Source organism: Salminus brasiliensis, chromosome 7 (genome assembly GCF_030463535.1).
Source record: "Salminus brasiliensis chromosome 7, fSalBra1.hap2, whole genome shotgun sequence".
Lineage (NCBI taxonomy): Eukaryota > Metazoa > Chordata > Actinopteri > Characiformes > Bryconidae > Salminus > Salminus brasiliensis.
The window spans coordinates 37,885,454-37,903,941 of NC_132884.1; the positions used below are offsets into that span (position 1 = coordinate 37,885,454).

General features: G+C 40.4%; 1 protein-coding gene across 1 annotated transcript; it reads left to right on the plus strand.

Annotated features, from left to right (window-relative positions):
* The first annotated feature begins 1,251 nt into the window (after nt 1-1,251).
* On the plus strand, nt 1,252-17,442 carry tnnt2b (troponin T type 2b (cardiac)). The gene is made up of 12 exons (XM_072683169.1): nt 1,252-1,258; nt 3,755-3,785; nt 4,210-4,236; nt 4,556-4,577; nt 4,680-4,740; nt 5,874-5,990; nt 8,068-8,145; nt 8,223-8,330; nt 10,397-10,506; nt 10,681-10,771; nt 11,112-11,152; nt 17,278-17,442. Exons 6-12 carry the CDS (start codon nt 5,892-5,894, stop codon nt 17,315-17,317), a joined length of 567 nt encoding a protein of 188 aa, XP_072539270.1. The 5' UTR covers nt 1,252-1,258; nt 3,755-3,785; nt 4,210-4,236; nt 4,556-4,577; nt 4,680-4,740; nt 5,874-5,891; the 3' UTR covers nt 17,318-17,442.
* Nucleotides 17,443-18,488: the final 1,046 nt, after the last annotated feature.

Consider the following 18,488-nt stretch of genomic DNA (forward strand, 5'->3'; position numbering starts at 1 on the left):
CAACAGTAAAGACCTGAGAAATGTGTACATACTTATCAACGCATACACAAATCAGCCATAACATTAGTACCACATGCCTAATACTGAGTAGGTCCTCCAATTGCCGCTACGACAGATCTCAACAATCGAGGCATGGACTCCACCTGACCTCTGAAGGTGTTCTGTGGTATCTGGCACCACAAAGACGCTAGTAGCAAATCCTTTAAGTCCTCTGGATCCTTCAAGATCCTTCAAGAGGCCTCTGTGTATCTCATTATTGAGCCTTAGTAACCACCTTAGGTCACCACCGCATACCGGGGACCCTCCACGAGACCTGACTGGTGTTTAGGGGATGTTCTGACCGAGTCGTCTAGCAGTCTGGCTCTTGCCCAAGTGATTCAGATCCTTATGCTTGCCAGTTTTCCTGCTTCCCAACATCACCTTCATGACCTGACTGTTCACTCACTGCCTAAAAAGTAGATCCCACCTGTTGATGCGAAGACAATCGATGTGGTTCACTTTACCTGTCAGTGGTGCTAATGTTATGGCTGGTCAGTGTTTTATATAAATGTTAGTGTTAGTGGAGTTAGCATTATGCTATGACAGTATAACGCTACCTTCAGTAGTTATCTGGTTGCTATGCTTCCTTCAGGCCCATGGTAACTGAGCAGAACTGTAATGGCTCTGCCCTGGTTAGTGGTGAGAAAAGCTGCATTGTGTGAGGGCAAAGAGGCCGAGCTATCCGTGAAAGGTGCCGTTGTTAGCCTCACAATGCTAACCTCATTCTGTCTCCTGCAGTCAACTCCCTGTAGACCAGCTCAGGTTTCTTCCACTGAGAAAAGCTTTCAGATAGAAGCTCTCAGAGCTTCATGCTCTTACTGGTCTAATTGTCTCCTGCGTGGAGCAGGGCCGAGAGCTGTGAGTGCTGCTAAGCTGGCAGTACACTCTGTAAGAGAGTGAGGAAAATGGTGTACAGAGGTCTAACACAACAAGCTAATCATCTGCTCTGGCAACAGATCCTATGCTTCTGCCTGTCCCATCAAAAGGCATGCATGAACCAATCTGCGAATGTTTTGTGGCATGACAGTAAAGGGCTCGGGTTCAGAGTTTGTACTTTGTGGATGTGTGCATGCCTACTGTGATTCATGTGTGTGAGCAGGATGCAGGCGTCATTCTCTAGCGATAGAGGATGACCGCCATCTTACTGTGCTGTCTGCTTCTTTGCACAGAAGAGGTTGTGGAGGAGGAGGAGCATGTAGAGGAGGAGGAGGAGCAGGAGGTAGAGTTGAAGGATGAGGAGGAGGAGGAGGAGGAGGAAGGTAGTGCCGCTTCAGCTAATGCTAACATTTATGTTATGGCTTTATTAATGTCAAACTGTGTTCAGCAATTAACTCTGCAAAGCTTGTAGAAGATGCTCTTCAAAACTGATCTAATGGTTTGGGCGGCCCTCGTAAAGTGGGAAAATTGTCACGTTGCCAATCATAACTGCAATGTACAGTGAAGCATAGTATGTGGTTTTGGGTTGCATCCAAAATCACATACCAAACAATACTATCCAATCCATATTAATAAATGTACACCCTGAGTTTGTTGGCTTGTAATAATAGTGGAAACAACTTTAGTGCTATTAAAAGCCTTTTGTAACCTAACATTAGGTTTTCCACCAATCAGAGAGGCATTGAAGCTTTCAAAGGGTTCTTTGCATTATCATGACTATGACTATATAACCACTGCTTATTGTAAATAACCCATGAAGAACCCAGTGTACTACTAACAGTGTTCTCTTTTGACATACTATGTACTATATTAGTACATGGTTATGGATGCAACCTACAAGTGGCCATTGGCAAGTTATCACTTGAACAATGTCCAGTTGTTGAGTCATTGATTCAATGACGTCATTCCCTGCTAAATATAATAATCAATAATTGCTTGCTAAAAAGGCCCAAAACTATTATCTATATTATTAATATTAAACTCATTTTCTAGCATTATGACACAGAAGTGAGGGTCACTGATATATTTCTGATATAAGACTGATATAAGACTGGTACCATATTTGCCATTTGCTCCTATAAGAGACTGCACTACTGGTTGCTATTAGAATTTGCCCAAGCCACCGGAGAGAAATGACCTCCAAACCCAGAGAGTCCCTGTGTCACGAGGGCCGTCTGAACGTAACATAAGATTAGTTCTCAATTATATGAATTACATATGTCAGTTCCCGTGACATAAAACCCAGGTAGTTCCATTTGTTGTACTTCATGTGTTTATGTAATACCTCCAGTCAAATGAAAGGTACCATGAGACATGCGGGTTCTGACCTGTCTAAGTGCAAAGACAACAGTGATCATATGGTGGAGGAATCCAGGTGTGTGACATAATCAGGATCGGTGTACAAAGATGTGGATCTTGCAAGAAAATACACCGAAATCAGTTTTGAAATGTACATGCTTTGGAGACAGTTAAGGATGCTAAGCCAAGCTAAGGTTATTGTAGGACTGATATTTCAGATAAAGAAACATTAGATTTGATTGTTATGGATTCCCTGTCTAATTAGCCTCATTATTTGCCACCTTTATTATTTAATAAAACAGGAATAAAGGTAAATTGCTATGAAATATAAGATGAGTAGCCTACAGTTTTAACTTCATAACCAGCAATGCACTCTTAAAAATGAAGGTGCTTCAGATGGTGACCACTTTTGGTCCCACAATAAACAATAGGCCTTATTCGCCAATGGTTCTTCAAACCCACTCACAGTTTTCACAAATATTCTGACATTCATCAATGGTTTCATATTTGGAAGATGTTCAATTTATGAGCTCTGAACAATTCTGTTTAAAAACATCATTAATCTGACCTTTTTCCCCCAGCATTTTCATCCCTAATTTTAGATTGCCAATTACCCAACCCACTCATTAGCACTCTCCTCTATCACACATAATGCCCCCGACACTGGGAGGGTGAGGACAGACACATGCCTCCTCTGATGCATGTGCAACCAGCCACTGCCTCTATTCAAACTGCTACAGATGCAACATTACCAGGCAGCCAACGCGCTCTGAGGAAAGCGCCTGATACCCAACTCTGATGCATCAGCCAGCAGGCAGCTGCTTGTGCCGGTCAGCATCTTACTGAAGCGATGTAAGGATAGAGAGAGCCTCATCTACCCACCCAGAGAAAGCAAGGCCAATTGCGCTCTCTCTGGCTCCAGCTGCTGATGGCGGGCATCATGACCTGGTACTCACACCAGCGATCCTCTGTTTATAGTGGTCTTAGTCCACAGGACCTCTCGAAGCCCCCTGATGTAGACTTTTTTGATCCTTGGGTCTCAATGGCAGAGCCTTAGTCTACTTGACCGCTCAGAGTCCCCTGGCGTAAATGTTTTTAGAATGATACTGAGTGAATGAATTACTGTGAAGCTTTACATTAAGTGAAGATTCTTTAGACCTTTAAAAGGTGCTCAAACTTACTTACTTTACCCCAAGTCTTGGTTCTTCTGTCACCAATCAAAGAACCATTTGAAGCCCTTTATTTTTAAGAGTGTAAATTACAGCTTTCATAGGGCTTTTTGGGTGGAACAGCATAGTGGATAAGTTGGTTCCATGCCCAGGCAAGTGCACCACACTAAACCAAGAAAAGTTCTTGGCAAAGGCCAAAAGTCCAAACTCTCCAAACACTAACTAATTCTCCCACAAATTCTAAGTCGCTCTGGATGAGAGCGTCGGCCTCTTGCTGTGAATGTAATGCATTTTTGTGTGTCTCTTTAACAGCCCTTGAGGACACCAGCGGTCAGGAAGCAGGTAAGAAAAAGCAATGACGTCAATGGCCGGGTTTTCTTCCTTGTGACATGACAGGTTACTCCTCAGTGTATGGCGTAGTTGATGTAGTCTCTTCACACTTTTGCTAAACAGACTCCAGGTCATTCTTAGAAATGCTGATTACATCACCAGGTAATCTAGAATACAACGTTTTAGGTGAACTGTGACCTGTTTGATACCTCAAACCCAGTTCAGACAATGAGGTTTTGTTAGAGAGCACAGACCTCTGAGAGCACTGTCGCTCATGGGCCTCCATTAGCGAGCATAGCTAACATAGCTTTGTCCTATGATGATTGCCATTGTGCCTTAGGGCTCCTCACTGCATTGTCCATCTTCTGTGTCAGCCCTTATGTCTGGTCTTGCCTTAACATAGACTCACTGTCCTTTGCCCTTGCTCTTCTCGTAGGTGGGAATGTGGAACATGAAGAGGACGGTAAGAAAGCCACGCCTTCTCTGATCACAATTGCTATGCTATAATGTAGCTTGGTTCTGTAGTGTCCACCAAGTTGGATTCTTTAGGAGTAAACAGACCTGGTTAACCCCTTAACACCCCAATGCGAATTACACACTAAGGTACAATACTCCAGTACCTGCAGGGACTTCTGAGTAAGCTGGTTTTCTGTGGTAACAGAAGTGTGTGATGAAACTTCACCGGCCATTTAAGTGATTAAAGTGGTAATGCTGTGATAACATCTTCTCCTTAACGTGTTTGTTCTGTTTCTTTCTCTCTCATAACAACTGGGTGTTTACAGAAGAGGCAAAACCGAAACTGAAGTGAGTGAAAGTGTGGCTGTGAGACAGCACCACCGATCCCAATCTCAAACTAAGCATTCAGCAGGAAAGAAGTACTAACAAACGTCATTTTTTCATTTGTAGATCTTTTCTGCCACCATTAGTACCACCCAAAATTCCTGATGGGGAGAAAGTTGACTTTGATGTGAGTACAGCTGGACACGTGACTGACCACTGTGGTTGTATGCAAACATTTTGGCACTCCTGGTCTGAATATATGTTGTTGATTTTCTAAACTTTAGAGAAGATCTCATTTTTATTTTTTTACCTCTGCAAAATTACTGCATTTTTGTAGCTTAATTTAATATACTGCAAAAAAAAACATAAGTAAAAGTAATGTCTCATTAAATATGTCAATAAATAATAAATAAATAATTTATAATAAATAATAAATAATAATAAATAATTTTACAAAGTCATGATTTATGGCACATTCAACACAAATTGTTTATATTTTCTAAATTTTACATATTAAAAAAATGCAATGCAATTGAATGAACAGCATTTTTTCAATATGTAAAATTCAGAAAATACAAACAATTTGTGTTAAAAATGTGCCATAAATGATGACTTTGTTAAATTATTTATGACATATTTAATGAGACATTACTTCCACTTATCATATTTAATGTTTTTTTGTTGCAGTATATTAAATTAAGCTACAAAAAAGCAGTAATTATGCTTAAGAATGTGCAGAGGTAAAAAACTTTTTTTCAAATATTTTACATATTGAAAAAATGCAATGCAATGAATAAACAGCTTTTTTCATTATGTAAAATTTAAAAAATACAAAGAATTTGTGTTGAAAATGTGCTGCAAAATGATTTTTACACCTAAATTTGTCTCCAGTAAAGAATTTGTCAAATTGTATATCCATTTAGAAAGTCAACAAAATTATTAAAACTGTAAGCTATATTTTGTGTCCCAAACTTGTGCATAAGACTGTAAAATATTTTTAGAACATAAAAATTGTGGTGTGATTGACAGGTTCAATGGATATGCTGCAAAAAAGTGAAATAATTTGGATTTGGACACTAAGAATTACTACAAGATTGTTCAACTTATTTTAGACACGTTTTGATGCCTCATGATTGAGTGAAAGTGTCTTTTTTCATTGAAAAATAGTTGAGTTATTTTAGATCATTTTGCTGTTTCAAGCACTATTCCATTCATGTTCACCCAGAACAGAACTGCTTACAAAAAGTAAAAACATCTAGAACTAGATAAATGAATCTCGTAATTCAAGAGAAACAGTTAAAGTGACCTGCTTTGGTGCAGGATATCCACCGCAAGCGCATGGAAAAGGATCTGACTGAGCTTCAGTCTCTGATCGAGGCGCACTTCGAAAGCCGAAAGAAGGAGGAAGAGGAACTCATTGCCCTCACCAGCCGAATTGTGAGTCATAAACTGTGTTGTAGTCCTGAAGGCGGTAAACTTCATAGACTGTTTATAGCTTTGTAGATAATGTGTGTATATAGTTTACTGTTGAGCTTTTTTATACCTCATGATAACAGTGGGCCTCATTCACCTAAATCTTCCTAAGAATTCTCTTTGATTTGTTGTTGAGAAAGTCTAGGTCAGATTCATGATGTGCAGAAGTGATAAAGATGTATCCTCCATAATCCACATAGACTGAACAAACCCCAGCTAAGAAAACACTGGTCTACGTCAGGACCTCTGTGAAAACTCTTTAAGTGGGTTTTAACGAGAAATGTCTTCTTAAGAACAGTTGGTGAATGAATCCCATTGTCTGGTTGTATGTATTGTTTATATATTACATATATTATGTATATTTATAGTACACACACACACACATATATATATATATATATATATATATATATATATATATATATATATATATATATATATATATATATATATATATATATATGTATACAGTGGAGGAAAACATTATTTGACCCCCCACTGACTTTAAACGTTTTAATACAAAAAAATAAATGAAACGTCCCATAATTTTATGCCAGCTTTATTTTAACAGTGACACACAGAATATCAAAATGAATGAAATGAGAAATAAAAATCAACTTGAATTTCATTAAAGGAAATAAGTAGTCAGATGTTTCTTGTAGTTTTTATAAGGTTTGCACACACTTCAGCAGTAGGAGTGTGGCCCATTCCACTCTGCAGATCATCTCCAAGTCCTTAAGGTTTTTAGGCGTGCATTTGGAAACGCGAAGCTTCAACTCCCTCCATAGATTTTCGTTGGGATTGAGGTCAGGAGACTGGCTAGGCCATTCCATGACCTTGATATGCTTCTTATGGAGCCACTCCTTTGTTTCCTTGGCTGTATGTTTTGGGTCATTGTCATGCTGGAAGACCCATCCACGACCCATTTTAGTGCTCTGGCACTATATATATAGAGCTGAGAGACAGTACTTAAGTTGGGCTCCAAACTTAAATCCTGTTTTGTGAAATACCCCTCACTTCTGTAACCAATATATTTATTTTAAGTTAAAAATGTTTATATGTATATATATGTTTATGATTATATATATATATATATATATATATATATATATATATATTTATATATATTCATAATAAATTGCTATTACTTTTAGATATTTTGTAAACAATTATTGGTTTACTAATTGATTTACTACTTCTTGATTTTAAGGTAATTAAGGTACTTAAATCCTGTTTTGTGAAATACCCCTCACTTCTGTAACCAATATATTTATTTTGAGTTTAAAATGTTTATATACATATATATATATATATATATATATATATATATATATATACATATATATATATGTTATTACTTTTAGATATATTGTAAACAATTATTGATTTACTAATTGATTGAATACTTATTGATTTAAAGGTAATGAACATTGAAATATTATTAATATGTAGGTATTATTAAATCGTTTTTAATAACTATTTAAATTAAAGCTTTTATACTGAACTCATACAAATAAAGATACTAGAAATGATTTTCTAAACGACGCCATGAAAGAATCACTTTTATTTTCTGAAAGAAATCATGTTTGTTAAATAGATGTGTGTGTGAAGATGCCTTTAACGGTTTATAGATGTGGATGTGGAAGTTCTTTATCAGTTTAAAGATCCCTCACACTCACACCTCTTTTATAAAGCTGTTAGTCCATGGAAGCAAAAGTGGAATCATTCAAAAAATCTGTTTTAGCAGCTTTGGGTAATTCTTTGTTTACAGTCATTTTACAAATCAAGGTTTAAAATATACAACAGTCTGGATATCAATGTTATTATAACCTGTATGGGTCTGCATGGTTTAAAGCTTTCCCAGTAATTTCAGACTACAAACATGTCCCTCTGGACATTCTCAACACTACTAAAACATCCTAGTTTGTTGACAGTCTGCCCGGCAGCCACACTGGCCTGGATCCGAATTACAAACAGTGAAAGTGATCATTTGCACAGTAGTGGATGTTGATTGAGGGCTGAATAAATCTTTTCTTCCAAGGAAAAACGGCGATCCGAAAGAGCCGAGCAGATGAGAATCCGTGCAGAGAAAGAGCGTGAGCGGCAGAACAAGCTGGCGGTGAGTCATTCCTAAAAGATGTCACATGTCATGGGTTTTTTTGGACGGAAAATTTACAAGAGTTTTGTATCGTTCAGGAAGAAAAGGCACGAAAGGAGGAGGAAGAAGCGAAGAGGAAAGCTGATGATGATGCCAAGAAAAAGAAAGTCCTGACCAACTTACAGTTCACTGGATACATGCAGAAGGTAATGTTAAGGGACTGTGGCCTACAGCTCTGGGGGGGAGGGGGTGAAAATAATAAAAATATATAGAACTTTAATGTTATGTGATTAGTTTTTAATAAGGGAATTCCTGTAAAATTTCCATCTTCCTTCTAAAAAAACGACGTCAGAATTCTTTACAGTGGTGGTTTTTAATGCCTATTAAAGGTCTCTCACAGAAAGTGATTACGAGAGATTGATGTGAATATGCTACCTGATGTCTGAGACACTGTAGTAGTTTTTAATAGTCAGTTTGAGAAGGTTTAGGCCACAAATAAAGGTTTAGGCCTAAAATGTAGTTTTTTTTTATTTAAAGAGATTTTACAGGGGGATTTTTTTAAATGTATCACTGTTTTACCATCATTTACATTTACATTACATTTACGGCAATTAGCAGACACTCTAAATTAGCAGACACTAGTTTAAATAGACTTATTCAGAGCAACTTACAAAGGTGCTTTGCTATTTACCCAAGAAAAACCTCAGCTAGTTTAAATAGACTAATAGTTTAAAGATACCTCTAAGTTTAGACTCTACTAAACACAGGTCAATAAGGTGACCATAGTACTTTATTCGCTATTCGTCCAAGTACTCTCAGAAGAGGAGGGTCTTCAGTCTGGGTTTGAAGACAGTGAGCGTTGGACTCTGCTGTTTGGACACCCAGGGGAAGTTCGTTCCACCACTTTGGTGCAGGACAGAAAAAAGCCTGGACGCTTGTTCCACGGATTTTGAGGGATGACGAGTCGAGCCGAGCCGTACTTGAAGCTCGAAGGGCTTCATCTACATGAAAATGTGCTCTCTTAAAAAATAAAGGTCCTGCAAAGGAGCAGCAAGCCCATTCATTAACTACTATTGGTTCCATAAAGAAGCATGTTTGTAAAATAAATGTTACCTTTACATCAAGAGAAAGTTGTTTGTAAACCTCTTAAGGGTTCTTTACACTCACATCTCAACACTTTTACATGCTTCTTCATGGAACCAAATTCGGTTCTTCTATGTCATTGATCAAGTACCCTTTGTAGCACCTTTATTTTTAAGAACGTGGTTCACTGCTCAAACTGGATAGTAACTAAATGGCCATGTTTGATTGATAGTGCGCCCCCTATTATGCAGAAATGTTGAAAAACTGTTGAAATTCTCTTTAAAAATGTTCTTCAAATTCACATGGCATTTACAAAACTAGTACTTTAAAGAAGCATCAGTTGAGCTGAGATGGCACTATACCACTTCTTCATTTCCAAAATACTGATATTAAAATCTTGCACATTGGTCAATACCAACCTGATACATCGTCTACACTGGTAAAAGTATAAGATCATTGAGGAACTTTAGGAGGTTCTTCCATTTGAAACTGGAGGAACCTCTTAAAGTGCTTTGAGGAACCTTCAAGAAAAGGTTTTTAGAAGAAATAGGTTCCTGAAAGGCTCCTCAAAACACCTTAAGAGGTTCCTCAACAGTTTCAAATGGAAGAACCTCCTAAAGCTCCTCAGGATTTTATACTTGAGCTTATACTGAGCTTTAAAATAAATGAATGATAGTTGAATCTCTTAAATTTAGACAAAAATTTAGGCCATCATGGTCACACCACTCAAGCACATGTGTGTGATATTTCAGGGTATTTCCTTGTAGAAGGATTTGTTCTGGGTTTTTCCTGAGCCGCCATGTTCTGCTGATATCGGCCTGATGCCAGGTTGGGGAACCAAAGAATCTCTAAAGAGCAGAGATGGCATTTCAGTATCTAGATGAGTATCTATGTATACATCGATACACCGGCTCTATTCTTTAGAGATTCTTTGGTTCCGAACCGTAGTCATGGAGAACCTCCTGCCCCTTGCACATTTGAATGGTTTCCTACTTTAACACATCACCTTCATCCCAGGAAAGACTTGTTTGAATTATCTGATTAGCAGGATCATGTGTTTTGGGAGCAAGGCAAACACTTCTATGTGCTGGGGACAGGAGGTCCTCCATGACCGTGGTTGGGAACCATTGCGTTAACTCCTCACTTCACACCACTTTCATCTGATTCACCTTATCTGTGTTGTCAACAGACGGACAGGCGAGGGCCGAAGAAGCAAACTGAACGAGAGAAGAAGAGGAAGATCCTCTCTGAGCGTCGCAAAGAGCTACATATCGACCACCTGAACGCAGACAAGCTCAGGTATGCCTGAGAAGCAGACTGGGCATACCAGACGTGCCGCAACCCAAATAAAGTCTAGTAATGTAGAGCATGTCTTCAAAGCCGTACATTAATGCATTGTAAAGCCACAGTCTGCAGGCATACAGGCTCTCCAGCGACTGGTTATTCATGTTTACCATCTGTCCTGCCACGCAGAGAGAAAGCCACTGAACTTTGGAAGTGGATGTACCAACTGGAGGCAGAGAAATTCGAACTGCAGTACAAATATACGCGTCAGAAATACGAGGTATGGTTTTTTAACGTAAGGATGTGTCTAGTGTGTCCTGACGTCAAGCGTAAGGAAGGCCACGCTTTAGACAGGGCTGTTTCCAGCATGAGGTGGCTGTAGGAACTTCTTTTGTTTCAGCGTGAGCTTTCACATGAGCAAATGTTGACAGAGCCATTAAATTATAACTCACACCACCTGTGGCAGCCACACCCAGGCCAGACTTGGCAAGACTATCTGGTTATACAGTATATCTAGTCCTTGGATTCGTTCCCAGTCATTTGATTGGCATGAGAAGGAAGCAGACATGGTTGGTGGTGATTCAGATACAACCTCACGTCTCTGGTTCTCTCTGTCGCAGGTAACTGTCCTGAGGAACAGAGTCAGTGACCACCAGAAGAAGTGAGTAGCTGTGAATCACTCCACTTTCACCTGTCATAGTTTGCCACCCCAGTTTTTCCCCATTATGAGCACACATGGTTGGTTTACAGAGTTTAGCTTCTTTAATTCTCATTGTAGTTACTAAAAGCTAAAGTAGTTGTCCAGCAATGGAAGCTTATGTACACCAGTTAGCGTCACTTGCTTTGAGCAGCTGTCACATAATATCTCTTTAAGTCTGGATTGTGTGCTTAGGCAATGTACACTGTATGTCCAAATGACAAACAGACAAAGACACCCTTTCTAATGCATTCAGCTGCGCTACATAGACGTGCAAATGCACACACACAGCTCCCAATAGACCCTGAAGCACTGCTAATAGAGTAGGACTCTCTGGGGTAGTGGAACTGTGTTCCCTGGAATGATAGATGGTGCTACATCCAGTGCTTTTGGGATGAGTCGGGAGTTGGGGATAGTGAGGTGGGGTGGTGATCATCCAACATCTTGACCTTACTAATGCTCTTGTCACTGAATGCAATCAATTCCTCACCTAAATCTAGTAAAATGCCTTCTTCCCTGGACAGTTGAGAAAGTTACTGATGTTACCTCCTGATTTCAGAAGAAACAATGTAGGAGCAGGTGTCCCAATACTTTTGTCCATATGGTGTATTTAGGCAAGCTGTTTGCACAGTGTGAACTGGTGGTTATAAGCTTCTGATATTTAGCTAGATTAGCTTTTAAGCTCTACTGCATAGCTAAAAATGAAAGTGTCAACACTGGACACATCTTGGCTGGTGATTATTTGGGGTACAGGGACAACTGTGTATTTATTATTTTGGTTAGTTTGTCAAACTGTCACTTTAAATGAAGGGTTTGGTGAAAGATCAAATTTACAGACGTTTCTACGTATCAGTATCCAATCAAATCTTCTCTCAACTTCTCTCAAGCTATTTAGAATACATCCAGGTCTTCATTAAAGTGACACAGGATTGTTAAAGTGATCTGGGACAAAAATGAAGACAACCTCAGCTTGGAGTTGAACACTGGGGGCAGCTGTACTTTTTATTTTAACTTCTTGGTCTTCTTGGTTAGTTTTAAGGCTAAAGGTTTCATTTTAGTTTATAATAATAAGTTTAAAGTAGTGAATGTTAGTCGATTAAACAGTTTTAATCGCATTAATCACAACAATATTCTATGATTAATTTGGATTAACTCATAAGCTAGCATGTCCTTAAATTTTCGGGCAGGCAGACAAATAATTGTGTGGTGTGCCTAATAAACTGTCTAGAGGAATCTGTTTATTTGTTCTTAGAATATCTCGGTGTAGTTTAGAGAAGTTCAGCCTCGAACATAACAAAGCTCGAACACAGAGGCTTTAATAGAGAAAATGCTTCACCAACTTTTTGAGAGATGAAGGGATGGTCAGTCATTGGGCTGGATTAAGCTAAATGAGCTAAAATGAGGCGCAGCTCTGTGTGTGTGTATATGTGTGTGTGTGTAAGAGAATAAGAGTTAGTTATGAGATTTAATCCATAATTCAGCAGAAATAAAGTGTAATCCACCCTCTGAGCTCAACAGTAGCGACGCTGTGTTTACATTCCATCAGTATTAAAAGCGCTAATACGTCACTAGCCTCTGTAAAGACAAAGACCAGCGGGAGGAAGTTGGGGTCAACCTTAATAAGATGATTCATTTGCATTAAGCTATGCACTGTTACACATGTCACAAGGACTTCATCAGTACACAGCACTAGTTTCGAAGACTCATCAATCTTGTCTAGATGTTTCGGCAGCACAGTCACAGTTCAAGTTTTCAGTGTTTTGCCTCTTCCGTGAAGATTACACGTGTGTACAGTGGAAACATGCATCATCCTCCTGGCAGAACGTTCATGCAGGTTCTTAGTAGTCATATGAGCAGTTATCTCTGAGAGTTTTCTTTGTCTTCCAGATCTTATCTCGATCTTACCTCCACAACTCCATTAAACAGCCTTTTCTTCATAGTATTCCACGCCGAAGAAGATACAAGCTGAGAACGCTTGGCTTCTTCTTTTAGCTTTTCCTGCCTTGTGGGCTTTCGTTACCTTTGTTTTCAGATCTGTAAAGGCCTGCTGCTATAGCAATGCTAAATTAGCATAGCAGGAGGCTACGATTGGCTGGGCTGCTGATCTTCTCATTCTTGCATTAGTTTATTGCTTTTGTTTTAGGATTAGTCAAATCAAGTCAGATCTATTTGTATAGCTTTTTACAACTGTTGTTGTCAAAAAGCAGCTTTACATAATTAGTGATTAATAAAAGACAGAAACAAAAAGAAGAAATAACGTAAGACATGAAGGATCAAAGACCCCCAGTGAGCCCCAACGGCGACAATGGCAAGGAAAAACTCCCTCAGAGCTGGAGGAAGAAACCTTGGGAGGAACCAAGACTCACAAGGGGGACCCGACCCATCCTCCTCTGGCCAGAGATATTTAAACATTAATGCTAAAAATGACCAAACCAGATACAACTGATAGTTAATAGTGGTGATATTAATAGTGGCAGATAGTTAAGAGTCCATTTAGGTTTTAGCATGGTCATTAGACAGGTAGCAGTGGTAGGAGGGTGTGCCGCTGGTCTGGTATGGGTGGTGGTGGGTGGGAGGTCTGATGGTTGGATTGGTAGGTGGCAGCTGGTCTGACGCAGGTAGAGGGGACCTCAGCGGGCAATCCTCCAGCAGGCCAGGCTGGGTGGCCATTTAACTTGGAGAAGGTTACAAGAGAGAGTTAGTACTGAGAGGATTTTATGGAGGGCAGAGAATGTTGAGCAGTATCAGAATGTGTCTGATGACTCTGGCAGGTCTGACTATAACAGCCTAATTAAAAGGAGAGAGCCAGAAGGTAACACAGACACGGGAGCACCCTGAAACGCTAGCGTCCATCTGCTCTCGCGTGTAAACAGCGAGACGACAGCTCCAGCATCTCAGTGTACTACAATTCCCTGTGTCCGCGAACCCCTGGACCTGCAACCTTTATCTAAGGGGAAACATTAGTTTGCTAGCGTTGTTTAGGTTTAGAGGCGTATGAACGCTTGATTAGGGCGAAGGTTTTGTCAAGGGTGGCTATTGACTTCTAGTGTCTGTTAGCAGCATTAGCCTCACAGCTAAGCAACCAAAAATGTAAACACCAAATATGTCCTGGCTGGTCAATTACATTAAACATTTTATCCAGTTATATGTTAAAAATAGTGTAAATTAGATGAATCTCTGAACCGTTCCTTTAACCATTTCTTTGGAAGCCTTAGTAAAACTGTTCACAGTGATAGTCACAGATAATACCCAGATAAGGCTGGTAAGACCTCTGCAGTGTCGAGACTCTTTTATCGTCTCTTCGTGTTTACTCCATTCCAGACCGGACTGTTTGAAGTAGCAGCTGGCGCAGTGCTTGATCTTCATTGGCACGACCTTTAAATCAGGCCTACTGAGACTAGTTACACAAAGGCGCAGCCTCGAAAAAGGGCAGGACATGGCACCCGAGACCCAAACACACACAAATGCTTGCAATCCGGGCGGATACAATAGCAAGCAGCAAGGACAGCTGCAAAACTACACTAAGCCGTGTGTGAAGTCAGGAGGTATAATTATACGACCCTGCGCAGTATAAAATAAACTGCACGACTGACATTCAAACCCCTCCGCTCCAAACCTGCTGGACGCCCATAACCCGCCCATCAGGAGCACAGAAGGCCACACCATGTGTGTGTGTGTGAGAGAGTCAAATCACAGGTGTGTGTTTAAAAAAAAGAAAGAGAAAAGCCTGTGTGGCATCTTTTGTTATCTGTGCTGGAGTGCTGGCAGGTTTGGTGCTGAAGCCATGGAGACTCTCGCTGCATTCTGATGGTGTTTACGTGCATAATTATGGCGTTTGACTCATGCCGGATCTGTGCCGTCTTGCAGAGACACAATCTTCACCAATCATCTACAGTCTTAGGTCTGGAGTGGCGCTCGAAATATTAAACATCCGCAAACTCATGGCAGAAGTCCACCGTTTTTTTCACCCTCAATTTCAACTCGTCATTTCCAGGCAGAGCTTTCTGTCCAGAAACCACTGCAAACATTCATTATGCAGGTTCCTCATTGGGGCCGTTCCAACAGCTGCTTTAAACCCTGGATGAGTCAGTCTCTACCTCTATGTCTTCCTCTGCCTGTCTCGCTCACTTTCTCTCTCTTTCAGTCTCAGTCTTTCTTCCCCTCACTTATTTTCTCTCTTTGCCTTTCCATCTCCCTCTTTCTCTGTCTGTCTATCTATCCATTTACCTATCTGTCTATCTATCTAACTGTCTCTCCATCTATCTGTCTGTCTGTCTTTCCGTGTGTCTGCCTATCCATCTATTTGCTTGTATGTCTCCATCTATCTATCAATCGGTTTATTTATCTGTCTGCCTGTCTACATATTTATCTGCCTGTCTGTCTATCTGTCTACTTATCTGTCTGTCTGTCTATCCATATATCTGTCTGTATACCCATATATCTGTCTATCTTTTTATCTATCTGTCTGCCTGCCTGTCTATCTATCTGTCTAAATATTTGTCTGTCTGTCTATCTGTCTATTTTTCTATCTGTCTGTCTATCCATCTATCTGTCTATCTATCTGTCAATCTGTCTATTTATCTGTCTGCGTGTCTGTCTATCTGTCTACATATTTGCTTCTCTGTCCATCTGTCTGTCTATGTTTCTACATATTTGTCTGTCTGTCTATTTTTCTGTCTATCCATCTATCTGTCTATCTATCAATCTATCTATCTATCTATCTATCGATGCGTCTACATGTCTATCATGTCTATGATGTCTCTCTCTCTGGATAAGAGTTTACAGTCTAGATTAAGGGAAGGCACTCGCAGTGAGAGACCGTGGAAAGGTGGAGGGATCATAACAGCTGCTACCGTAGGGTCAAAGGTTAAGGCCATGATGTAGGCGGGGGGGGATCAGACTGGCCATGAGCTCCTGAGAGCTCCAGGCCTCAGAGCAGACGCCAGGGCTTTGAACGGATGTGGTCTGAATGCCAGCCCAACTACTGTACAGAGCCAGAGATGGTAAATAGACCTAATAGCTAATCCATCCAATCATGGGGAATCAGAGATGAACCATTAGGAATGATAAATACAGAACAGGCCCCTTTAAATCCATTTGATCAGGCTCTGTGAAACAGTATCAGTGTATCTCCTTCTTTTTGATGATAATATGCTGAATATTGACTAAAACAGTGAAACCAGTGACCATCAGCTCATGAAGCAATGCTGTTCTAGATGTTTTGAGTAATAAAGACGGTTGGTGTGGGAGTAGATCAGTCTGGGAAGGTCACTTGGTCTGGGTTTCATTGTTTTATGACACTTTCCACACATTGTTATCAGTGAAGTTAAAATACATACACTGAATGGACAAAAGTATTGGGACACATTCATGATTTCTTTTGAAATTGAGGGGATTAAAAAAATAGTTGATCCTGATTTTGTTGGATTAACTGTTTCTAGTGTCCAGGGACGAAGGCTTTCTACTAGATATTGGAGGAGCATTGCTGTAAGGATTTAATTGCATTCGGTGACAAGAGTGCACCATTCATCATTCCAGAGAACACAGTTTCACCGCTCCACAGCTCAATGCTGGTGGGTGGGGAGGGGCTTTATACCTCTCTATCTAGCCCACACCTGGCATTGGTCATGGTGCCAATAGCAGAGCATTGCTGTGAGGATTTGATTGCATTCAACGACAAGAGCATTAGTGAGGTCAGGATGTTGGATGATCACCACCCCACCTCATCTCATCCCCAACTCTCCAACTCATCCCAAAAGCTTTGAATAGAGCCCCAACCATCATTCCAGAGAGTACAGTTCTTCCACTGCTCCACAGCTCAATGCTGGGGGATTTTACACCCATCTAGCCCACGCCTGGCATTAGACATGATTCCAATAGATTCATTGTTTATCTGCTCCAGACAATCCTTAAATCTCTAAAGGGATTAGAAAATGTCATCAATAGGTGCAACTTAAAGTAGCTGAATGCATCTATTAGAAGGGGTGTCCACAAACATTTGGACATTTAGTGTATATTGATTTCTCCATGTCTTCCATATCTGGCGTATATGTTATTGTCTGCTTAATATTTGTTGTCTGTTTCTTCAGTTCCAAAGGACCCAGGAGCAAGAGAGGCCTGAGGAAGTAGAGCATCATCACTGGAGGAACCAGAAGATACTTCAACCCTGGCCTCTGGCTGATACCTTACTGAGAACTAATACAAGGACACCACGACTGTTCAGTGTAATTGTGGATTATAATCTGTTTAATAAACTGTGCGATATGATGACTTGAGTTCAACCTGTGTGCAAGGTTTAATGGTATGACATTGAGCCAGAGTCAGTATATTCATACAGTATCAGTTATTAATACCAGCCTAGTTTCAGCTAGGCCCTGGTCCAACACACTTGACCCAACTCACCAGCTTATTATCAAGCCCTTCCAAGACTCCTAACTCTACATTCCCCTCCCTGTATAACATGATTCAAATGTACGTTGCTCTGGATGAGAGCCAAATACTACGAATGTAAATGTACGAATACCTGAAACTGTGGCAGGCAGGAGGTCCCCAGGACTGAACGTGAGACGCACTGTTCTACAGTTGGAACAAGGAGAGGTTTATTGGTTCGCTGTACCTGAAATGATCACACAGTGCAAAGGGCAGCTTGTGTTTTCATATTGTTAAAAAAAGCAGAAGTAAGTTACACTGAGTTACACTATATGGACAAAAGTATTGGGACACCTGCTCATTCAGTGTTTCTTCTGAAATCAAGGCTATTAAAGACACAAGCATTAGTGAGGGATATTGGGATATTGGATGACCAGTACCCAACCTCATCCCAAACTTTTCTGCTCACCCCAGAAGTAATGGGTGGAGCACCTTTGGACCAGAGAACACAGTTCCACCGCTCCACAGCTCAATGCTTGTGGGCTCGTTGCTTCAAAAAGTCATGCCAATAGGTCAGGCTCATGCTTATCTGCTCCAGAGAGTCCTATTCTATTGGCTATGTGGCTTTAATGGTACTATATAAGCTGTGTGTGTGTGTGTGTGTGTGTGTGTGTGTGTGTGTGTGTGCATCTGCACATCTGTGACGACAATGGGTGAAACTTGAAAGCAGCTAAATGCATTCACCAGAAAGGGTGTCCACAAACATTTAGACAATGATTCCCAATCCTGGTCCTGAAGGAACACCCCCGGCCCTGGACATTTTAGAGTTTTCCAGCTCTAACTAATTAATTAACTAACAGCTAATTAGCTGATAAGCTCGATCAGGGATGTTGGGAGCAGGACGGGTGTCGTCCAAGAACAGGAACCCCTG